The sequence below is a fragment of the Crocuta crocuta genome, unplaced genomic scaffold (genome assembly GCF_008692635.1).
Source record: "Crocuta crocuta isolate KB4526 unplaced genomic scaffold, BGI_CrCroc_1.0 scaffold3, whole genome shotgun sequence".
NCBI lineage: Eukaryota > Metazoa > Chordata > Mammalia > Carnivora > Hyaenidae > Crocuta > Crocuta crocuta.
This window is the reverse complement of record NW_027529934.1, coordinates 5,827,650-5,853,165: the sequence shown is the minus strand read 5'-3', so window position 1 is coordinate 5,853,165 and position 25,516 is coordinate 5,827,650. Positions and strand designations below refer to the sequence as shown.

The following is a 25,516-nucleotide window of genomic DNA, read 5'->3' as shown; positions in this document are numbered from 1 at the left end:
TCATGCCATACATCTTTAATAAAGTTAGAATCACTAGTCATAGGCTGTGTGTGTTTATTTAGTATGCACACATTAAAGTTTGTTCTTTGTGATGAACATACAGCTCTAGGGTTTTGACAAATGCACAGTATCAGTCAATACATAAAGAACCCTACAGGACACCCCTCATATGACATTTGCTTCACACTAGAAGTTCTTCCGTGCATCCCCTTTGTAGTTAACCACTTCCTCTTCTACCTAACACCTGGGAACCATTAATCTGTTTTTCATCCCCAAAGTTCTGCCTATTCCAGAATGTCATATAAATGAAATCATATAATATGGAGCCTTTGGGGCTTGCTTCTTTTGCTTCACTTAAAATTCATTAATGATGCTGCCTGTTCCTTTTAATTGCTAAATAGTATTACACCAGTTTGCTTATTCTCCTCATAAGACACCTTCCAGTTGTTAGCAATTATGAAAAATGGTGCTATAAACATTAGTGTATAGGCTCTTGTGAGGACCTAAGTTTTCAATATACTTGCCTAGGCATATTGATTGCTGGGTCACTATAAGATACTGGGACAATGTCTTACAAAATAGCCATACCATTTGGCATTCTCATCAGCATCCTTGCACCATTTTGTTGTCAGCTTTTTGGATTTTAACCATTCTAAAAGCATGTGTAGGATCTTGTTTTGATTTTAATTTTCATCTCCTAATGACACATGATATTAAACACCTTTCCTATGTCTATTTGCCATTTGTATAGTTTCTTCAGTGAATTGTCTGTTCAGATCTTATGCACATTTTTTAATAGGGTTGTTGATTTTCTTGTTATGTTTTAAGAGTCTTTTATATAATTTGGGATGTAAGTTCTTTATCCAATATGTGACTTACAAGTATTTCTAACAATCTGTGGTTTATCTTTTTAATTCTCTTAACAGTGTCTTTCACAGAGCAGTTTTTTAAATTCTGACAAAGTATATCCGTTTTTTCTCTCAGGGATTGTACTTTTGGTGTTATATCTAAGAAATGACTGCCAAACAAAAGGTGACCTGGATTTTCTCCTCTTTTCTTCTACATACTGGTTTTCTTTGGATCTTGGTTGTCCTGTGAATTCCAGTTGCCTTAGTCTCTCCACACTCCTAACTCTACTTTGATTCAGAAAGACTGCTGGGCTTCACGCTGTGCAGCCGGGAGACTCCCCTCAGGCACTGAGCTGGGGCAATGGCAGTGCTACTCTCATCTGCTGGCTATCTGTCATGAACTGACAGCATTCACTGGCTGATGTTCAAGGTCTTTAGTTATTTCATGTTTTGTCTTATACTTGTTTTAGGAGGGAGGATAAATCTGGTCCTATTCTACCAATGTGGTCAGAAGTAGAGGTCTAAGTAATGTAATTTTATATTGTTTAAACAAGTTAAATCTGACTATAAGTCATGGTTCATGACATTTCCACCAACTGAGCCACCCAGGTGCCCCATAGTTCATGACATTTCAAATTAGTCACTTGACAATTCTATATTTGCAGTTATTGGAGCCAGGCACCATGGCAAACACTTGAGAATAACATTAAACAAGGCACAGATGGTTACATATAATCCTTCTGAGGCTCATGGACACTTTCAATAAATAAATTTGTCTTCACTACTATAATTACAAACACTGTTATTACAATAAACTTTTGCAGGGGTTAAATTCATCCTGTAGAAGAAACTTAACAGATAACTTCTTTATTGTTTTCCTATATCCTTTATTTCTGTATGTGTAAGATTAACAACTAACAATTAACAATAGAACTCCCCTATGACCCAGCAATAGGACTGCTAGGAATTTACCCAAGGGATACGGGAGTGCTGATGCATAGGGGCACGTGTACCCCAATGTTCATAGCAGCACTTTCAACAATAGCCAAATCATGGAAAGAGCCTACGTGTCTATCAACTGATGAATGGGTCAAGATGTGGTTTACCTATACAATGGAATACTATATAGCAATGAGAAAGAATGAAATCTGGCCATGTGTAGCAATGTGGATGGAACTCAAGGGTATTATGCTAAGTGAACTAGGTCAAGCAGAGAAGGACAGATACCATATGTTTGCACATATAGGAGGATTAGGAGAACTTAACAGAGGATCATGGGGGAGAAGGGGAAAAATAGTGGGGGAGAGGGAGGTAGGCAACCACAAGAGACTCTTGAATGCTGAGAACAAACTGAGGGCTGATGGTGGTGGGGGAGAGGGAAAGAGGAGTGATGGGCATGGAGGAGGGTACTCGTTGGGATGAGCACTGGGTGTTATATGGAAACCAACTTGACAATAAACTATGAAAGGAAAAAAAATACAATGGTGGGAAAGGCATAAAATAGACAAACCCATTCCAAAAGGGATAAATCAGAAAGAAGGGTGATGGGTCTCAAGTTAGCCTAAGACTCCAACAGAGCAAATTCCATTAGATCTTATGGCTCAAGAATGACCCTCTTTGGCCAGATGCTCTGCTCTCAAGCCCACTGGGGTGGCCTTGCCTTCTCACCCCTGTGGAGCAGCAGCATCTCCTTGACCACTGGAAATGGTCTGCTCCTGAGGCCAAGAGCAAGGGCAGTCTGGACAACTGAAACCAAGGAAGTGGCCTCATACTCAAACCAATGAGGAGACAGCCTTGCCAACTGGGCTGTACGGTCTGGGCCTGTGGTAGCAATGGCTGCCCTGCTGATCTCTGAATCACCCTCAGGGTCATTCTTCCCTTTTTTTTTTTTTTTTTTTTTAAAGGATAAAGCATGTTTACAACCTAGCTCTACCTCTCATCTGGTAGAATCCCAGAAGTCTGAAAGCTTTTGTAGATTTCATCCCATCTCTTTGCTCTTTAGTCCTAACTGGCAGTCTCTCTGCTAGTATAATCCCATCACTATTCCTGGCCTCTGCTGAGATGGCTGCTTAAATCCATGGGTAATGTCTTTATGGAGTGATTATCCAGTCACATCCTTGGTGTTCTCTCCAGAGCATGCTTACTCATTTTTTACAACAGGGATAGCCTGAGAATTTTCCAAATCTTCCATTTCTGGTTCCTTTTTAAACAATTCCTTCAATTTCTCTCTCCTCTCACATTTTACTATAAGCAGTAAGGAAAAACCAGGCCATGGCTTTAATGCTTTGCTTAGAAATTCCCTCAGCTAACTATCCACGTCCATCACTTTTAATTTTAGCTTTCCACAAAAGGCTAGGACACAGTTTGGCCCTGTTCTTTGCCAATTTATAACAAGGACTGCCTTTCTTCCCGTCTCCAATACCATATTCCTAATTTCTGTCCCCATCAGACTTCATCAGAATAATTTTAAGCCTCCATACTCCTGACAACAGTCTCTGCAAGGCAATGTGGGCTTTTTCTAACATGTACCTCAACACTCTTCTAGCCTCTACTCACTACACACTAAAGCCATTTCCACAGTTTTCATGTTATAGCAGCACCCCATTTCTGGATAATAAGATCTATATTCATTAGGTAGATTGTATTAATTACTTCTGGTTAACAAGATTTGTATTAACTGTTAATTATTCATTAACTATAGACTGCTTACCCATAAATTATATTCATTATAAAATTTACCCCCAAAAATTTAAGGGATGAGAAAAATCAAAATTGAAAAGTCTCCCTCTTGCACTCTATCTAAACACTGCCTTGTCCACTCTGCTCTGAAGACTCCAGTTCTAGACCATTAATCATATACACTGCTTATGAGCCAGTCATTAAAAAAATCCTTAAAGGTGTCATCTGCCTCTAAATTCTGTTTTCTTCATTGTGTTATTTACTCCCCATGATCTGATAAGGATACACCTCTTGTTTATGATCCAGGAAGAAGTAACTAATGAATTTTGAGTTACTGTATCTGATGTCATTATTTATAAGAAATTGTATCCTTATTATATTGTCTAAAATGTAAAGTTCTAATAGTGTATTCTGTTTTTATGATTATAATATATATTGATAATAGGATAAAAGTAATTTTTTAATATCTATTTTCCATTCACATGCATGCTCTCCTAGATTTACTTCGCCTCCTGTTAGGAACATGACACACAATCGTGTTTAAAATACTGGCAAGGGTTACTGACATAACATGTAGCCTTGAGATAGTTTCACCTGGATACACTTAATAGATTCACACACACACACACACACACACACACACACACACACACACGTAGCCTTGAGATAGTTTCACCTGGATACACTTAATAGATTCACACACACACACACACAATCATGTTCTAAGCATATCAACTAGCTTAGCCACAAACATCCCAAAGGGCTCTGGAAGCTTCCCCAAACAAATAAGTGTACATACACATGCAAGGAACCTTACCTTTCTCATCAGGAAGAGATGGTACGCTGTCACTTCGTAGAGAATCATCTGCAGCGGTCTGAACCTGTTCATCAATAGAACTCTCCATCTTCTCACCATGAAGTTTCCTCTCATTTTCCTTAGAAGATAGAACTGAGGGACTTTCTTGACGGCTGCTACCACTGCTACTTCTGATGTTATGGAAACAAACCAAAAAAAGGGTGGGGGCTGATAAAGTAAGTTTCATTACTTCAAAGTAAACTTATTTGACTAAGGGAATGTGCTTTATGATCAAGATACGAAATGAAAGCTGTAATGCAAAACACAAAATGCTAAGTAGACAGAAGTCTGAGAAGAAACTGTTTTAGGGAAGATGAGTAGGGGAGAGGAAGGTTTTACTCTTAAATAGTCATGGGAGGCAATCATGATTCTCAGGCTATCACTTTTTCTCTCCTTCATTTTAAAATCAAGCTAGTGGGAAAAGGGGCTTCTACTTGGCTGTTTCAACTTTTCATCAATACCACAATTAAACACAATCTGCTTCGATCCTAACTATTCTACTAAAACTGTTCTTGTAACCTCTACCTAAACTTGAATTGCCAAATCTAACACATACACTTCTGCAACATTATATGGTGTTGATCTCTATCTCCTTTTTTATAACCTACACTTGCTAAAGCAAATGTAGTTAAATGTTATCATCAGTGTAATGTGGATAAAAGATATTAACTCTGTATTATTCTTACAACGTTTCTGTGAACTTGAAATTATATCAAAATTGGGGCACCTGGGTGGGTGGCTCAGTTGGTTGAGTGTCGATTCAGCTCAGGTCATGATCTCACTGTTTGTGAGTTTGAGCCCCGCATCGGGCTCTGTGCTGACAGCTCAGAGCCTGGAGCCTGCTTCAGAGCCTGTGTCTCCCTCTCTGCCCCTCCCCCTGCTCATGCTCTGTCTCCCTCTCTCTCAAAAATAAAATAAAAATAATAAAAAAAGAAATATCAAAATTAAATGTCAAATAAAAGACTCTCCTTTCTTACACTCCCTGATTCTACTCTTAGCTGCTTTTTCTCCTTTCTTTTGAACAAGTTTTTCTGCTTCTTTCACTTCCTTTTAAATTTTCCTGGCTTTCCTTAAAATGATGGTGACTCCCAGTGTTTTGGTTTTGATCCATTTCTCTTTTATGCCACATACTTTCTTTTGGTAATCTTATGCATCTCTATAATTTTAATTACTGTCATTTAGATTGAGCCTCAAATCTGTATCAGCTAGCTCTGTCCTTCCCCTGACTTTAAGCCTTTAATTTCCAAATGCTCAGTGAAACTGTTTGTTTTTTTTTTTTAATGATTTATTTCTAGGGGGCAGAGAGAGAGATAGCGCGAGCAGGGGAGGGTCAGAGAGAGAGGGAGTCACAGAATCTGAAGCAGGCTCCAGGCTCTGAGCTGGCAGTCAGCACAGAGCCCGACGCGGGGCTCGAACCCACGAACCGTGAGATCATGACCTAAGTGAAAGTTGGACGCTTTCAGTGAAACTGTTTTTGAGGTCAGTGTTTTCCTTTCTCCCCACTTTGCTTTCCTTAAGTTTATTCATTCATTTAAATATACGTGGAGAGATAGAGCCAATCACAAGCTGTGTTTTGAGACCCTGTGCATGAGCTATCTCCTCTTCTAAAATGCCCCTCCTTCCCTGTCTGCCTAATGAACTAATTTAAGACTCAGTTCAAGTATCATTTCTGCGAAGTGCTTGTGGATACCTTTTCTCACTCCTAAGGAAGGTTTGGTCACCCCTGTATCTGTGTTTATACAGTTTTCTTGTGCATGTTTCTAAAATACTATTTATCAGAATATTGTGCAATTATAGGTCTGGTTTAACAACATTTTGAAAGTACAAATCCTATAATGCAGGAGATAATAAGTGCTTTCGAGTCAGAAGGATATGGGATTAACCTCAATTATTCCACTCAGCAGTTATGTACCAGTAATCACTCACTGAATAAACATGCAGCAGACTGCCAGCCTACTGTGTGCTAAATTCTAGGGATTGCAGTCCTCGTTAGGATGGCTATAATAAAAAAGAGGGGCACCTGGGTGGCTCAGTCAGTTAAGCATCCGACTTTGGCTCAGGTCTTATCTCACAGTTCACGGGTTCGAGCCCCATGCTGGGCTTTGTGCTGATAGCTAGCCTCAGAGCTCAGAGCCTGGAGCCTGTTTTGGCTTCTTTGGTTTCTGTGTCTCCCTCTCTCTCTGCTTCTCCCCAACTCATGCTCTGTCTCTGTCTCTCTCTCAAAAATGAATAAACATTTTAAAAAATTAATAAAAAAAAGACAATAACAAGTGCTGGTGAGGATGTGAAAAAATTTATTCTCTCAGTGGGAATGTGAAGTGGAGCTGTTTTGGAAACAGTTTGTCAATTCTTCAAAAAGTTAATCAAAGCTATTATATGACCCAGTAATCTGTCTTCTAAGTGTATACCCAAAAGAAATCAAAATGTATGTCCACATAAAAACTTCTAAGTAAATGTACATAGCAGCAATATTTATAATAGCCAAAAAACAGGGGAGCCTGGGTGGCTCAGTTGGTTAAAACCAACTCTTGATTTCAGCTCAGGTCATGATCTCACAGCTCACGAGTTCAAGCCCCACCTCGTGCTTTGTGTTCTTAGTGCAGAACCTGCTTCAGATCCTCCGTCTCCCTCTCTCTCTGCCCTCACTTGTTCATGTTCTCTCTCTCAAAAAACCACCACAACAATATGTAATAATCAAAAAGTGGAAGCAATCCAACATCCATCAACTGTTGGTAAATAAAATGTGGGATATCCACGCAAGAGAATATTATTTTGCCACATAAAGGAATAACATACTAATACATGATAGATGAACCTTGAAAACATTATGCTAAGTCAAAGAAGCCAGTCACAAAGGACCACACATTGTATGATACCATTTATATGAAATGCCTAAAAGAGACAAAATCCACAGAGAACAGAAATACAAAGCAGGTTAGTAGTTACCAGAGCCTAGAGAAGAGAGGGCATAAGGAGTGAATGCTAACAGCTGCTCTGAAAAACAGAGTGGAGGTTCCTCAAAAAATTAACAATAGAACTACCCTACGACCCAGCAATAGCACAGCTAGGAATTTCCCAAGGGATACAGGAGTGCTGATGCATAGGGACACATGTACCCCAATGTTCACAGCAGCACCTTCAACAATAGCCAAATCATGGAAAGAGCCTAAGTGTCCATCAATTGACGAATGGATCAAGAAGATGTGGAATATCTATACAATGGACTACTACTTGGCAATGAGAAAGAATGAAATCCTGCCATTTGCAGAAACGGGGATGAACTGGAGGGTATTACACTAAGTGTAATAAGTCAGTCAGGGAAAGACAGGTTTCAGGTTTTCACTCATATGTGGATCTTGAGAAACTTAACAGAAGACCATGGGAGAGGGGAAGGGGCAAAACTACTTACAAACAGGGAGGGAGGGAGGAAAAGCAAAAGAGACTCTTAAGTACAGAGAACAAACTAAGGGGTGATGGTGGGGCGGGGAAGAGGGGAAATGAGTGATGGGCATTGAGGAGGGCACCTGTTGGGATGAGCAGTGAGTGTTGTATGTAAGCAATGAATCTCAGGAATCTACCCTCAAACCAAGAGCTCACTGTATACACTGTACGTTAGCCAACTTGACAATAAATTATATTAAAAAAAAAAAAGAAGAAGTGACTGCTAATGGATACAGGGCTTCTTTTGGGGGTGAAGGAAATGAAGAACTCAAAGAAGTTCTAGTCTAGTCTGTAACTGACAAATAAAGGACAGGATATAGAAGGCAGTAAAGGCTGTAACAGTTATTTTTGGAGTGCCATGGGAGAACACACAGAAGGCATATCTAGAGCAGACTGATTCTTAGAGGGGAAGGAAAAGTAAACTAAATGAAACAGAGGAAAGAAGGTCTAGAAAAAAGGTACATCATATGTAATGGTAGAAAAGAGAGAGAGCATGGGTCTTTTAGAGAATCAAGTTAGAGTAGTTACAATCAGTGGAATATGAAGAAAAGGAAAATGCCAAGAGAAGGGCTGGTATGGACCGAAGTGTCAATAATAAAGGCACTTTCATGCTCTACTGAGTGGCCCTAAAGGAATACCAAAGGTTTCAAACGGTGGATAACAAATTGACTGCAAATTTTAGAAAAATCACTGAGTTACCATGTGGTTGTTCAGAGACTGGGAAAAGGTAAGAGAACAGGCAAACCTGTTAGGAATCCCCTGCAGTTACCCAATGGACAGTGGACGGCCTAAATGAACAAAGTGTCAGTGAAGCTTAAAGTCACACAGCTTGAGAGATAATAGCAGATGCTTAATTTCCCACAATAATGTGTCTTAGTCTCATGACCTCATTTTTTTTTATGCTGCTTATTTTTGAGACAGAGAGACAGAGTACTATACTAGCGGGGGAGGGTTAGAGAGAGGGAGACACAGAATCCAAAGCAGGCTCTAGACTCTCAGCTGTCAGCACAAAGCCCAATGTAGGGCTCAAACCCACAAGCCATGAGATCATGACCTGAGCTGAAGTCGGATGCTTAACTGACTGAGCCAGCCAGGAGCCCCTCATGACTTAATTTTTTTAACTGAGGTTTTACTTTGACAATGTGGTATCCTACCTTGAGGAAGGCTAGAAAAGTGGCTTCAAAAATATTCTAATCCAAGGACAGAATTGAAAACTACAGATGTTAATACCATGCAAGAACCAATGAAAAGTATTCAGTCTTCTTTCATAATGATAAAAATTAGTACATACAAGCCCCTCTGGAAAACAGTGTGGAGGTTCCTCAGGAAACTAACAATAGAACTCCCCTATGACCCAGCAATAGCACTGCTAGGNCCTTAAAAAAAAAAAATTAGTACATACAGTAATGTCAAGAAATACGGATGTTAGCAAAGCAAAGCAAAGTATAATAAATATAGATGTTGGAGTCAGATAAACCAAGGTTCAATTCCTTGGTGTGCCACTATCTCTGTGACCTTCAGTGAGTTTCTAGCAACTTCATGAGCCTCTGTTCCCTACTATAAAATGAGGGCAATATCTGTTTTGGAAGGTGGTTAAAATTAAATGTAGGAAAAACAGACTTATGTAGTGTTTGTGCAATGTAGGCTCTCAAGGAATGCTAATTACATCACCACAGAACAACTATTTTATAAATCAGCTAATTTAATGGGGGAAGTCCGAACTTTGAAGAGGAAAACACTATTTCGTTTAAAGAAATGAGATGAAAAGTTAAAAAGAAAAAGCAATGTCTAAGCCATTTATCAGACTTCACTAAATCACACTGGTTTTACCTTCGATCATGATTCTTGTATCTTGATGACTCAGAATAACTATCATACGAAGAGGAATACTTCTGAGGCTTTGAGTCAAGGGTCCCTTCTTTACTCTGTGAGAGTGAAACAGATGGACTTTTCCTACAAAGACAATAAAAACTGATTAAACATTTAAAGTCTCTTATAAGAGAAGGGCTTTAAAAACCATTTAACATCAGTATGAGATAAAATCTTGAATAAACAGAAATTCTGAAATAACTATTACAAAGTATCTGAGAAAGGTATTCACACATAGAAAGGAGTATCTTCTGCTATGAGAAATAAACACAAATCACCCCAAGTATCAATAAATGTAAATAGAGACTTAAAAGCTATGAATTAAAGGTGGTCAAACCGTGGATGTGAAAAAGAGACACACAAACATGATCACATCACCCAGGCTGCCTAAAAAATTCTCGAGTGACTTTTCATGGCTCCTAGAATAAACCCCAAAACCCTGTAGGTCTGTAGTGCCCTACCATACCTGATCCCTGCGGTATCTTCTACTCTCCCCTTGGTTTCTGCCTCCAGTTACTCTAGTCTTCTCTCACTTTCTCTTCCGAGCTTTGCATGTACTGACCTGCCTATTCTTTATCTCCTTTACCTCACTCACTCCTTTTTATTCACTAGATCTCCCCATACCTTTACTTCCTCAGGAAAACCTTCTTTGATGTCCTGTAACACCTCAGCTATTCAAATTCCTTTGTCACATATCTCAGGGACATATGTTCTTCTCTCTTGTAACACTTTAATTTAGGGTCAGTGTTAATTCACTCAAGTGAATATTTGATTACAATATCTACCTTCCCCACCACACTGTAGGTCCATAAATATATTCCCAGTACCCACAACAGTGCCTGGGATATAGCAGATACTCGTTGCATATTTGTGAACGACTGAATATTAACCTATCTGCCTCAGCTCTGGTCCTCAGCTGTTTCACGAAGTCTGGAGTATGCTGCCGCTGGTGGTCATATAGCGTTGTCAGGGGAGCTCCTGAAGCTGTAATGGCATCTGAGATGTGAGTTCGAGTCAACTCTGCCATCTAAATAGGAACACACACAGGGAGAAAAAAGTAAACATTTAAAAAAGGTAACATCACAGAAAACTGAGGAGCATACTGTCTTTGAAAGACCACTGAATTGAGAGCAAGTTAGTTCTGCCATAATAGGTAAAATGCTGTGGGCAAGTCATTTAGACTCTTTTAGTCTCAAAAGCTTCCTTATAAAAATAGTTGGATGGACCACATGATTTCTAAGGTTTCATCCAGCTACAGCAATCTACGAATTAAGATAAAATCTTCAAGTCATATAATAAGCCATAGTAAACCAAAAATTAAATCTTCCTTCAAGGATCAATTCAATTACTACTTCTTATCTGTTTTCTGACCTACAGTGTGAAGTATTTTCCCTACTCTTAGCCATGGCTGCATCTGCTGCATGTATTACTCATTTGGTATTTATTCAATCACTGCCTTGACCACTTGAAGTGTTTTTGAAATCTTTGTTAATGTTGTCTAAAATTTTCTTAAAATATACTTATTTGCACAACCCCACAGTACCCAACACAGTAGGTTCATGGCTTTTTAATAACATCCACTTGCACTAAAAAATCCATGGATAACTCCTCCAAAATTGAACTACTAATAGTCTACTGTTGACTACAAGCCTTACCAATAACATAAACAGTTGATTAACACATATTTTCTATGTTATATATTATACACTGTATTCTTACAATAAAGCAAGCTAGAGAAAAGAAAATGTTTTGAAGAAAATCCTAAGGAAGAAAAATAACATTTAAAAAAAAATTTTTATGTCTTTATTTTGAGAGACAGAGAATGAGCGGGGGAGGGGCAGAGAGAGAGGGAGACACAGAATCTGAAGCAGGCACCAGGCTCTAAGCTGTCAGCACAGAGCCCGACATGGGGCTCGAACCCACGGACTGTGGGATCATGGCCTGAGCCGAAATTGGAAGCTTAACCGACTGAGCTACCCAGGCGCCCCGAAAAATTACATTTATAGTACCATACTGTATTTGTCAAAAAAATTTGCAGTTGACCTTTACAGTTCAAATCCAGGTTGTTCAAGAGTCAACTGTATTCTTTCTTTTTTAAAGTTTGTGTATTTACTTATTTATTGAGGGGGGTGGCAAGAGGAGGGGGAAGTGGGGGAGACAGAGAGAGAATCCCAAGCAGGCTCCAAAACAGTGCAGAGCCTGACACCGGGCTTGATCCCACAAACCACAAGATCATGACCTGGGCCAAAATCAAGAGTCAGACGGCCAACCAAATGGGTCAACCAGGTGCCCTAAGAGTCAACTGTATTCTATTTCTTGATTATGGTGGTGTTTACAGGAATAAGTAGATAGCTAAGACATAGAAATATATAGATATGGTATCTAAATCTGTTTGACAAATATATCTATATATGTGTCAAAACTCATCAAATTATAAAGTGGATATATTTTGTTTGTAAATTCTACATCATAAAATCAATATATATACATTTTAAAAAGATTCTGTATGTATGTATGTATGTATGTATGTATGCATGCATGTATGTGAGAAAGAGAGAGTAGGGGAAAGGCAGAAGAAGAGGGAGAAAGAAAGGATCTTAAGCAGGCTCCAAGTCCAGCATGGAGCCTGATGCGGGGCTCCATCTCACGACAGCGAGACTGTGACTGAGCTGAAATCAAGAGTCAGACACTTAACCAACCGAGCCACCCGTGCCTTATAAAATTAATATATTTTTTAAAAGCTTACTCAAGGGCAGACATTTAGAGTTTCTCCATCTTTCTTTCCAGCCTCTATATCATTCACATGTACAACATACTTCAATAAATGGAGCCTCTTAATTCAATAGTATGTGGCTTCCACTGAAAGTCACTGATTTAAAGTATGTATTTGTTAGATGTTAGAAACCCATTACTGTGAAGACCACATTCACTCAGCATGACTGAAAAGAAAAGGGCTCTCAATAGCTCTCACTTCACAGATTTGGCGAGCTGCGTCTGTGGTGAGGCGAGCAGTCTCTGTCTGCTGAGCAGCTATTTTACAAGTTGCTTCCTGCAGGACTTCGGTTACTTCCCGCTGTGATCTGACCACCTGCTGTAATGATTCCGCATGGACCTGAAAACAAAAAGGAGTACAAAGAGAGCTTATGTTATGTTATGCCACAGTCTCTCCCCACCCCCAAATTAGCTTTAATTTGTAAAATTGTATCATGGATCAAATGTTACCTGGATTTCCTGTCTTAAAATCTAGACTCTTAAAATCACTGCTGGTGTTTAATTTTTAACTCCAGTGTTCACGGGTTGATGTTTCTTTAAACAAGTAACTACTATGTACCTCAGTTGCCACTTCTCCAAATTGGGGATAAATCCTGACTACTTTATTTCACGGGAATCAAATGACATAATATTACCCCATATGGCATAATATACAAAAGCATTATTTTTTTTTTACTCCTGTATAATTAAAAGAATACTAACATCATTTCAAAGACACAAATTTAGGTATAAAGAACCAGTACCTGCTGCAAAAATAAGTACCTGAGCTGCTTTGTTTCGGGTTTCCTCTAATTGTCTCTGACACTCCAGAGCTTCTTGTTCAGCCTTCAGTTTCAAAAGGGCCAAGTCTCTTTCATGGCGTTGCTGCTGTGCCTTCAAAATAAAAAAATGATCAACTATTAATTCTAAGATGCTAAGCTATGTTCACATGGTGACTATATCACACGTAATGCTATTTTCCTAACACAAATTTTTTGAAGCAAACAATGAGAACTTAAAGCAAAGACAGCAAATAGGATGGACACAAATCAGTTATCATTTATCAAAGTACTTAATGACCATTTACTGTGTGTCAAATAATGTAGTAATATAAAAAATTTCCAAGGCACACAGGACTACGAACTCATACTAAAAAAAAGCTGGCTTGAAAGCAAAAGTGATTGTACCTAACTCTTCAGAAGGGATTAAAATGTCCTATGTGTAAAAATAAAGATAACACTTCACATCTCAGAATTTTATGATTCCTTTATTTTGGCTTTGAAGGAGAAGTTTCATAAAAATGTCCCAGAAAAGGTCTCCTTCTCACCAGGACCCTTCGTTTCCATAACTCCATACAACGCTATCTATAAACTTCTATTTTTTCATTTCTTCTGGACTAGTACTAAATATAAGTTTTCTAAAGGTGGTAAGGCTGTATATAAAGTTATATAATGCCTTGCACAAATATGAAAGCCCACAATTATAAATATAGTCCTAAAATGGTAGAAAATCTCAATTCTTCTTTGGATTTCTAGATAAGCATGGCTATGAGGTCATTTCCCCAATCCAATGATTTTTAACCAAGGTGTTACAAGTCCCTCCCCATTCTCCTGAAGGGAACACCCGGAAATATCTGGAGAGGTTTTGCTGTCATGACTGGACAGAACTACTGTTACTTGTTGGGAGAGATGCAGGAATACTGAACTTCTTGCAAAGTATGGGACAATTCCACATAAAAAACAGTCTTTAGGTATTTGGTGAGGAACAATTACAAAATAAAATTGGAAAATAAAATTGGTGGCTTTTTTTTTTTAAAGATATATTTTTTAAAATATTTTATTTATTTCTAGGAGAGAGAGAGACACAGCGTGAGCAGGGGAGGGTCAGAGAGAGAGGGAGTCACAGACTCTGAAACAGGCTCCAGGCTCTGAACTGGCAGTCAGCACAGAGCCTGACGCGGGGCTTGAACCCACGAACCGCGAGATCATGACCTAAGCGAAAGTCGGACGCTTAACCGACTAAGCCACCCAGGCGCCCCGTTAAGCGACCAACTCTTGATTTGGGGTCGGGTCATGATCTTGCAGTTCGTGAGTTTGAGCCCCACATTGGGCTCTGTACTGACGGTGAAGAGCCTGCTTGGGATTCTCGTTCCTCTCTCTGCCCCTCCTATGTTATCTCTCTCTCTCGTTCTCTCTCTCTCTTTCTCTCTCTCTCAAAATAAGTAAAATAAACTTTAAAAACTTTTTCTAAATGTGTAAGAAAATGACATTGCTGAAATATTTTTAAAACCTAAACAGACAGAGATATCACATTCATGAATTTAAAAACACCATAGTGGGGCACCTGGATGGCTCAGTCGGATAAGTGTCCAACTCTGGCTCAGGTCATGATCTCGTAGTTCGTGAGTTCGAGCCCCATGTCAGGCTCTGACAGTGCAGAGCCTGGAGCCTGCTTCAGGTTCTGTGTGTGTCTCTCTCTCTCTCTGCCCCTCCCTGCTCACATTTTGTCTCTCTCTCTCTCTCAAAAATAAATAAACATTGAAAAAAAATTTTTTTTTAAATGCCATACTGTTAAGATGTAAAGTCAACCCCAAACTAATCTATAGGTTCTTTTTTTAAAAATTTTTTGAAAATACCATTTAATAATGTGGGCTTACATTTGAGATTTCTAGATTTTCTTGGAAATCATCTATAGATTTATTGCCATTCAAATCAAAATCATACAAGGCCTTTTTTTCTTTTCTATTCTTTGTGTGTGTAAACTGATAAACTGATTCTCAAAGTTATATAGAAGTGCAAAAAAAACGAAAAAACAAAAAAACAACTAAAATAGCCAAAATCATCTTGAGAAAGAACAAAGTTGAAGTAATTACACTCTGATTTCACGACTCACTCAGGATGGTGCTGGAGTTAAGGATAGACAAATAGATCAATGGCAAAGAACAGAGTCCAGAAACAGACCTACATATAAGTGACTACTTAATTGCTGATAAAGGTGCCAAGGTAATTTAAGTCTTTTTAAGAATATAGTGATGAAACAACCAAAAATCTATATGGAGGAAAAGATAAACTTTGGTCCCTTCTTCACACCCATAATTAACTTGAGAGGGTTCAGACACTTAAATTATAAAAGCCAAAACTGTAATGCTTTTCGGAAAAACATAAAAGAACATTTTTATGACAGTATCTTAATATCTTAGGGTAGACAAAAATTTCTTAGAAAACAAGAGGCACTACCATAAAAGAAAAAAATTAAAAACTAGATTCATTAAAATTAAAATATTCTGGCGGCGCCTAGGTGGCTTAGTCGGTTAAGCGTCCGACTTCAGCTTGAGTCACGATCTCACAGTTTGAGATTTCGAGCCTCACGTTCGGCTTTATGCTGATAGCTCAGAATCTGAAGCCTGCTTCAGATTCTGTGTTTCCCCCTCTCTCTGCCCCTCCCATGCTCATGCTCTATCTCTCTGTGTCTCTCAATAAGAAATAAAAACACTAAAAAATTTTTCTTAAAACTTAAAATATTCTGCACTTCAAAAAATACAGTTTAAAAATGAAAAGGCAAAACAAAAAAATTTTTTTTAATTAAAAGGAAAGCCAAGGACTGGGAAACAGTATTTGAAATATATCTGAAAAGGACTTGTTTCTAGAATACATAAAGAACTTCTACAACTCAGTAATTAAAAGATACACAACCCTATTACGAAATAGGCAAAAAATCTGATTATTCACAAAAGAGGATGTAAGAATGCAATAAATACACAAAAGGATCATCAACCTGTCAGTCATAAAAGAAACGCAAATTAAAACCACACCGAGGTACTACTTCACTCTCACTAGGGTGCCCAGAGGAGCAAACGGCAGCAGGGACAGGGGGCTGCTCCAGCAGAGTCAGACGCTGCTACTACTACTTTGGAAACCAGTACGACAGACTCACAGAAAGGTAAACATACACTTTCACTTGAAGCAATTACACGCCTGGGTATTAAAGCAAGAAAAATGAAAACATAGGAATACAGAGTTATAAAAAATATTCACAGCAGGAATACTTATAATAGCCCCACACTGGAAGTAATACAAACATACATCAACAAAAGAAGGGATAAACAAACTGTATGACACCGATCAATGGAATATTACTGAGCCCAAAGTCAACACAAGCAAAACAATGGGTACTACATGGATGAATCTTGAAAACATTGTCATATAAAATAAGCAAAGACACAACAGAGCACAAAGTAGATTTCCTTTATATGAAGTTTTAAACCAGGCCAAAAAAAAAAAAAAAAAGCACCGTGATCAGGAATCAGAACAGTAACTGTCTCCAGGAGAGGGATTAACTGAAAAGGACCGTGGGTGAACTTTCTCAAGTGACAGAAGTGTTCTATATTTTGATTAGGGTAGTAGTTACATTGATCAAAACCAATCAAGCTATGCAACACTTAAAATCTGTATATTTTATTATGTTGTAAATACTGTTTTGTTTTTTTTTTTAAAGATAACACACAGAACTTCCAGTAGGAACACTACGTAGACCTTTATTAGATTTTTATTCGCTAAGGAGAAGTCCACATTATCCTGGCTTTACCAAATACCTGGACCTCACAAACTTTTCTTTCTGGCACAAATAAAACATTAAAAACAAAAACAAAAATAAAAAGTCATCTCTGACTTGTCAGTGAAAAAAAACAATCCTGAGAGCTGTCTGATTAGCTGCTTTTCACAGTCATTAGAAAACTAGAGAATGAGGAAAATAAAGTATTTCAGAGAGAGTGACTGAATTATGTTCTATTGCCAAATATCAGGGGCGCCTGGGTGGCTTAGTCGTTTAAGCGTCCGACTTTCGCTTAGGTCATGATCTCGCGGTTTGTGGGTTCGAGCCCCGCGTCGGGCTCTGTGCTGACTGCCAGCTCAGAGCCTGGAGCCTGTTTCAGTCTGTGACTCCCTCTCTCTCTGACCCTCCCCTGCTCACGCTGTCTCTCTCTCTCTCTCCTAGAAATAAATAAAAACATTAAAAAAAAAAAAATCAAATATCAGATGCTGAATTTTCTTTTTAGTTCTTTGTGTGATAGTTTCCCAGGGTTATTTATAGGTGATGTATGACACACTATTTTTTTCTACTTGCCAGGTTAAAGTTTTGTGTGTTGTTGCTATCATTGTCGTCTACCTCATCACTGGAACTATTTTAAATAGAAAAGAGAAAGAACACAGAAAACTAAAGAAGAAAACTCCACAAATACCTTTATGATCTGAGCCAGAGACACGCTCTCCTGCTGGGCAAGTGATATGCCTCGGACTCGTTCCACATCGGACAGCTGGCGCACTGACTCCTCAATGGCACTCAAGTAACTGAGTTCTGCCGCCATCCGATGCTGGAGGCCAGCAGGAGAAAAGCGCTTAGAACCTGGAAGGCATAAATAACTGTCAAATGGAAAAGTTCACGTGAAACAATATCTCAGATTTCTGGTATTCACTGCTCATTGTAAGGGCCAAAAAGAGGGCGCCTGGGTGGCTTCGTTGGTTGAGCTTCAGACTCTTGATTTCGGTTCAGGTCGTGATCCGAGTCATGGGATTGAGCCCCATGTGGGGCTTTGCGCTGAGCATGGAGCGTGCTTATTAAGATTCTCTCTCTCACCCTCTGTCCCTCTCCCCTACTCTCGCTCTCTTTTTCTCTCTCTAAAATTAAATAAATAAGAACCAAAAAGAGTATGCTTTCCATTGTAGGAAAGACAGTGGCTTATTAATAACACAATGTACATTTTTCAGGTGTGTTTTGACTAACACTGGTAAAATGGGAAAAATCACTACTTTGAATCTGTCATGCTTTTCAGTACTTCTTTTCCTGCATAGTTTTTAATACTTCAAAAAGTATTAAAGTATCGCATTCACTTGAGATAACATTTCCCTAAGGTTCGATTGAAAGAACAAGGATTTTAAGGGGAAAAAATGGTATTTTAAATCACAACTACATGGCTCTACTTGCCTGGTGCCGAGGCCATCTCTGAGGGCGTTCTGCTGGCAGAAGGGTTCATATCAGTAAAAGGTGCATTAGGCTTAAAGCCTGTTCCAGATGAAGGCATTATTACCGAGGATTTAGATCTTTCTAATGAAGTTCCTGGAAGGTCAAACTGCAACAATTTCTGGGAACTTGGAGATAGGGGAGAAGTTGGAGTTTTCTGAGATCTTCCCTTGTCTGATGAGACACTAGAAGTTTTGTTTTATAAAGACGTTAGAGAAAGGAAACTACTTCAAGAACCAGCTAAACAACTCATAAGAACAGCATGCATTACATTCTGTATTTAAACACTGGCTTTTAAAGGCTGTGGTTCAGGTTTCCGATCATTCAACAGAGTCGCCATGCTGAGTGAACGGCCAGGAGTCCATCTCTAACTGCTAGATCTGCAGAGGTGAAGGAGCTAGGCACACACCCTGCCCAAAATGACAGAACAGAAAGGAGCCTCAAGTGAACTGGCACTTAACTCTTTCCTCTACAATGTTCATGCATAATGAATCACTTATTACAGTGGAGGCAGAGCCTTCTAAAATACTTAGACCTTACACAGCAATAAAATTATGGCCATGTATAAAAGGTAAAGTCAGCCTGTCTTATAAAAATGTCTTAGAATATCTCTGAACGAGAATGAAGTATTATTTTGTATTAAAAATTAAATGACAAACTTCTCTTTTGTTATTCCTCTTAACCCAGAGTCACAGCATATATATATGTACTTCATATATATTCATTTGTTCCCATCCACCTTTTAATGCTAAAGTTCTTTCCTGAACTTTCTAACATGAAGTAATCCCTCATAAGCAGTCTAACTAGAATTAACTCTCAAGGTATTTATTTCAACAGAAGGCACAGGTCTAGTCCCAGTGAGACATTAGGCTCATATTAAAGTTACTATTTCTCATAACAAGCACTAAACATTCATTTATTGAATAAATTACTTAAGGTACTCTATAAAGCATGTTAGCACATTAACAATTTTCTAACATAGTATACAAGTTTACTTTTAGCTTTAATAAAGATAGTTTTCAAAGGTAGACATTTCTCTTATACCCAACACATAAATATTTGAATTAAAGTGGTCTTAAGAGGTACTCACTTGTTTACAGTGACCTTTAATTTACTACTGATGATTTAGAGAAATACTATTTCCAATAGTGACAACTTCATTCATGGAAGATAAAGAGTTTTATTTCTTCTAATAGATTTCCAAGAAAGAATTATAACACAATATCCAAACCAAGTTCTCTGCTTGAATTTTTATTTAGTTTTATAAGCTGAATTTTTTATTTGCTCTGCAGAGAAGATTTACCTAGACTAGTATTTCCAAAACTATGTTTCCAATCATATTAACAAGTTTCCCCCAAAACAAAAAGAACAAAAAGCTAAAGAGCTTGGGGACAGAAAGTACAGCAAAATAAGCTAAGGAAAAAATGGGTTAAATGAGTTTTTAAAAATCTGGACACTTCTGGGGCGCCTGGGTAGCTCAGTTGGTTGAGTGTGGATTCCTGATTTCGGCTCAGGTCATGATCTCAGAGTTGTGAGATCGAGCCCAGTGTCGGACTCCACACTAAGTGTGGAATCTTCTTAAGATCCCACATTCTTTCCATCTCCCCCTGCTCCTCCCCTGCTCACACACATCTACGTATCCACTCTTTCTCTCTCCCTCTCAAAAAAAAAAAAAAAAAAGCCACATGGGTAAAAGAATAGAAACTGTAAATGAAGCAATAACTGAAGGTCATTTGTACCCAACAGGTTAAATGTATACTATAGCATATTAAAAAGACGAAAAAAGAGTATGTAAACTCTGTAATCAATGGAAAAGTGAGATCCTTGAGTTATCAAGGAAGTTGAGCAGGAGAGAAAAGTTTGAAGAAGAAATAAACAATGAGACGAAAGGATGCTAAGTAGTTGCGTTGAAAGAGTAGAAGAACACAGACGAGAAAAACCATGAGTGTATGGACCAAGGAAATGAGACAGTTTGTGACAGCATAGTGAAACACTTCAAGTAACGCTGAGTTCATGGGAGTTCATCTGCAGAGTACCTGTGAGCTCTCAGAGTACCCTAAGGAGAGCAGTTGCTTGTTCAAAGGATGAGTCAACATAACAACTGTGGCAACAGCATTTAGAATAGAAAGGTGGATTGTGCATAGAGGAAGAGTACTCCTTAGAGAGGCTATCATAGTTTAGGTGAGAGATGACCATATTCTAAAATATAAAGACCCAAACTATGAACCAAACCACAAAGTCTATTCAGAAAATACAGTAATTTATTGAATGGATTCTTTGAACATCAAGGATATTGTAACTTTAATGAAGTATGATTTATAGTATAAAACATATATTACTTTACCTCACAGAATGCCCAGAAAGATCCTCTAAAATGCTATCAGTGTCAAGCGTCTGCTCATAATCTTTAACAGAAAGTTTGCTACTGGGCCCAGATTTCTTTCCTTGATGAGAGCCACGTTCTGAGCCAGAGTGCACTTTCTCCTCATCAAGAAGTGAGTTCTGAACATTTCCAGTGAGTGAATCCAGCCCTGTAAAGCAAATTTCTTATAAAGCTGATTCCCAATGTTAGAAGCTTCTGAGAAACAACTGATACCTAGATTTCAATAAAGTAATAAAATATACAGATCAGAAGATTTAAAAATTAGCTTATTTTTAAAAGTTATTTTTCACATATAAAATGAAGTAGTCCATCCTTCTGCTTCCATTTAAGGAGACTGAAGTTTCTTCCATTAATATCCCCCACTTGCTGTTAAAAAAGAAAGTGTTCTTAAATGGTTAAAAGAAAAAAAAAAGCATATTATGCAAGAATGAGGTACTACACTGTCCCTATGAAAAAGTAACCAAAAAGAAGTTTTTTAAGGATAAAACCCAGAAGTGGGAGAAAAATGGTATCAATGCCAAATAAACTACACAATCATTGTGAAGAACTTTATGACAAGAACCACATAGCCGGATTCATAAAACTGGTCATATTCTCTCAGAATAATCTTACTTCACGGAGTATCTTAAGTAGATTATTGAAATAAACAAAAATTATGCATGATACTCAGTGTATAACTTTAAAATTTTTAAATTTCAACCTAAACCTCCAACAACTGAAGAGTTGTCTAAATTACATAGATAATAGTAACTTGTACATTTAAAATACACTTTGTAATTTAAAAGGCATTCCACATGTTACTTTATAGCTCTTACGTCTCATGAACTGAATACCATCTGCTCAATTTACTGAAGAGGTAACTAAAAATCTACGAGGCTAAATAACTTACCAGAGGATACATGGTCAAAGAACAAAAATTGGACAGAAACACAGGCTTCATCTCATGACTTTTAAGTCCAGTGCATATGATATGTGTATCAATAGCAACATGGAAAAATATTTGTTATATTAAAAAAAGCAGGGGGGAAAAAAAGGCAGGGAAATAGGGCACCTGGGTGGCTCATTCAGTTAAGTGTCCGACTTCAGCTCAGATCACAATCTCAGAGTTTGTGAGTTTGAGCCCTGAGTCAAGCCCTGTGCTGACAGCTTGGAGCCTGGAGCCTGCTTTGGATTCTATGTCTCCCTCTCTTTCTGCCCCTTCCCTGCTCACACTCTCTCTCGCTCTCAAAAATAAATAAACATTAAAAAAAAAAAAGGGAAAAAATGAGGGGCACCTGGATGGTGCAGTTAGTTAAGTGTCTGACTTCACCACTGGTCATGATCTCAAGGTTCATGAGTTTGAGTCCTACATCAGGCCCTGTGTTGACAGTTCAGAGCCTGGAGCCTGCTTCAGATTCTGTGTCTCCCTCTCTGTCTACCCCTACCCTGCTCGTGCTCTCTCTCTCTCTCTCTCAAAAATAAATATTTAAAATAAATAAATAAGGAAAAATGAAAACAATCATAGCATATGAAAAATATTAAGCCCAAAAAGCAATCAAAGAAATGCAAAACACCTAAATAAGATGCCATTTCTTCCTTATTAGATTAGCAAATATTTGTAAGCCCTGAGTATTATTCAGCGCACACAGAAAAGGATACTCATACACTGTTTTCATGGGAGTGCAAACTGATACATCCTTTCTGGAGGACAACTTAAAAGATGCATAAAAATAATTTTTGTTTCCCTTTGACTCCAAAATTTCACCTCATTCATGGCAATTCATCCTAGGATGCTATGTAAAGATGTGTACCATGAATTAGATATGCTGACAACATTACCACACGGTGGGCGGGAGAGGCGTAAAAACACACAAATAATCTAAGGAATTAGCAGTCCGTCAGAATGAACTCTATAATCTAAAATCTATTTATGATCCCTAGGCTAAAAGCAAGCTGCTAATACTGGGTATCTCTAATTTTTCCAAAATAAAAATGAATTTCTTCACTCATTTAATATGTCTTTGAAAATCAGTACACAATTTAAAAATTACTTTTGACTTCAAACAACTAGAAATTGTAGACAATACAACAGTCTATGCAAGAAAGATCCAAACTCCAACCCATATACACAGAAAATATTTGTCCCTACTTTAAAAGATTGCCAAACGGGAGTATATTTATACATTTTAAAGTTAAATTAAGATAAAATTATTTTCGTATGATTATCACTTTAATCTACCAAGTACTTTCAACCACATTGAGAGATTTTTGTATGAACAGGCGGACACTCTTTTTCACCACTAGATGGAGCATATACAAAAAAAAATTACCCTGATTTTAGAACTTGGATATATAGGAGAAACTAAGTTTTAAATGATGCAGTATAAAGTACGTTACATAGGGTTGCTGTGTTTTTTTTTAAGGCATTGTAAGGGGGGGATCAGGGAAACTGAAAGTCACAAAACACTACCTGTACTTCATCTAATTATACTTTAGTAATTTTTAAAAACCTGTATTGAATCATATTGCTTATACTCATATTCAATATATCATAATATTTTAAGTTGTACAATATATTATAGTAGAAAGTAAGCTGGATTTGGGAGTCAGAAGTCATTATCTAGGCTTTATCAACAACTTGTTAGTAATCTTAGGTGAGACACTAATAAAGCAGAGGTGCCTGCGTGGCTCAGTCAGTTCTCTAACTCTTGATTTTGGCTCTGGTCTTGATCTCAAGGTCATGAGACCGAGCCCTGTGTTGGACTCTGTGGCATCGGGTTCCATGGCAATGGGCTCTGTGGTGACAGGCTCCATGCTGGGCACAGAGCCTACTTGAGATTTTCTCTCTCCCTCTCCTTCTGTCCCTCTCCTGCACAAGTGTGCACATGCATGTCCTCTCTCTCTCAAAAAATAAAAATAAAAACAAAGCAAAAATATTGCAAAATAAAAGAACTGAGCAAGTTCAGCATATCGCAAACTGTGTTCAGCTGAATTCAAATGACCCAACATGCTGATGGGAGAAATGACTGTGATAAAATAAATTTGGAAAATATTTCATACAGCTGCCTCATTCTCATCCTAAAATAAATAACGCAGTTAGCATATTAAATGTGTTGATAAGTCCTGTAGGAAAGAAGCTTATTTCACTCCAAAAGCATTTCCCAAATTTATGGAACTGTGGGGCTCTTTTATATCAGAACACTTATGAAACAGCCTATCCAAGTGCATCAGTATTTCACAAGAAAAGATAGACACTGGCAAGTGTTGGTAAAATGATGTCTAATGTTCCCACCAAAAACTTTCAGAACAATCTAGAAGAGAGTTACGCTAGGCTAATGATTAAGAAATAATTTCTCTTGGGGCACCTGGGTGGCTCAGTTGGTTAAGCGGCCAATTTTGGCTCAGGTCATGATCTCAGTTCATGGGTTCAAGTCCCATGCTGGGCTCTGTGCTGACAGCCTGCTCAGAGCCTGGAGCCTGTTTCAGATTGTGTTCCCTCTCTTCTGACCCTCCCCTGCTCATGCTCTCTCTCAGAAATAAAGAAAACATTAAAAAAAATTTTTTTTAAAGAAATAATTTCTCCTAGCATTCTCATATTAGGAGTATAAACTTAGGCATTAAATTTCTGAAGGGTTATTAGGCAAAATGTATCCAAATTCCCTTTTTTTAAAAGTTTGTTTTATTTTGAGAGAGCGAGCACAAGCAGGGGAAGGGTAGAGAGAAGGAGAGACAGAATCCCAAGCGGGCTTTCCAATGTCAGAGCAAAAGCCCGACATGGGGCTCAAACTCACAAACTATGAGATCATGACCTGAGCAGAGATCAAGAGTTGGACCCTTAACCAACTGAGGCACCCAGGCCCCGCACAATGTATCCAAATTCTAATCATGACACACTCCTTGCTCCATTATCTCACTTCTAGCATATTACCTTAAAGGAAGAACTAGATTAATGCATAAAGGTATGTTTAGAAGGATATTCAATGCAGCAGTGTTCATAATGGAAAAAAGAAAGAGACTAACCTAAATGTTCAGGGACAGAGAATTTGCTAAATAAATTACAATATATTTAAATAATAAAACATCAGATAGTCATTACAAAGGGTGATCCATATTTACTGACTGAAAAAGCTATATGTAAGCCACTGAGAGAACAAAACAGCATGTGAAACAACATGATTCCATCCATGTAACATTTCCTATTTACATATGCCTACACATTGTCTGGAAGGATTTTTACTAAAAATCTTAACATTTTACACTCATCAGAGTGACTACTACTTAAAAAAAACAAAAAAAAAAAGATTAAAGAAAACAAGTGTTGGCGTGGACAAGAGGCTGGGACCCTTATGGATTATAGATGGAAACGTAAAACACCCCTGCCACTACAGAAAACAGGATGGCAGAGTTCCTCAAAAAAGTTAAACTTGGATATACCATTTCATCTGCACCTGGCTATACACAAAGGAACTAAAAGCAGGACTTAAACAGTTATTCATACACCAATGTTTATAGCAGCATTATTCACAAGAGCCAAAAGGAGGAAACAACCAGAATGTCCATCAAATGATGAATGGATAAACAAAATGTAGATGTACATACATCTGTACATCTGTACGTCTGTACATACATTGGAATGTTGCCCAGCCTTAAAAAGGAAGGACATTCTCACGCATATGGCCACACGACTGAAACTTG

The 25,516-nt window shown here is 38.1% G+C and overlaps 1 protein-coding gene across 1 annotated transcript in view; it reads right to left on the bottom strand.

Annotated features, from left to right (window-relative positions):
• CEP350 (centrosomal protein 350) overlaps positions 1 to 25,516 on the bottom strand; it is a 148,450-nt gene that overhangs the window by 67,581 nt on the left and 55,353 nt on the right. Inside the window, exons 15-22 of the mRNA XM_077763223.1 lie at positions 20,804 to 20,990; positions 18,424 to 18,644; positions 17,681 to 17,844; positions 13,228 to 13,338; positions 12,665 to 12,805; positions 10,584 to 10,720; positions 9,655 to 9,777; positions 4,345 to 4,514 (exon numbers count right to left, since the gene is read on the bottom strand). Coding sequence (XP_077619349.1) covers positions 4,345 to 4,514; positions 9,655 to 9,777; positions 10,584 to 10,720; positions 12,665 to 12,805; positions 13,228 to 13,338; positions 17,681 to 17,844; positions 18,424 to 18,644; positions 20,804 to 20,990 — 1,254 coding nt within the window. The remainder of the gene's footprint in view (positions 1 to 4,344; positions 4,515 to 9,654; positions 9,778 to 10,583; positions 10,721 to 12,664; positions 12,806 to 13,227; positions 13,339 to 17,680; positions 17,845 to 18,423; positions 18,645 to 20,803; positions 20,991 to 25,516) is intronic.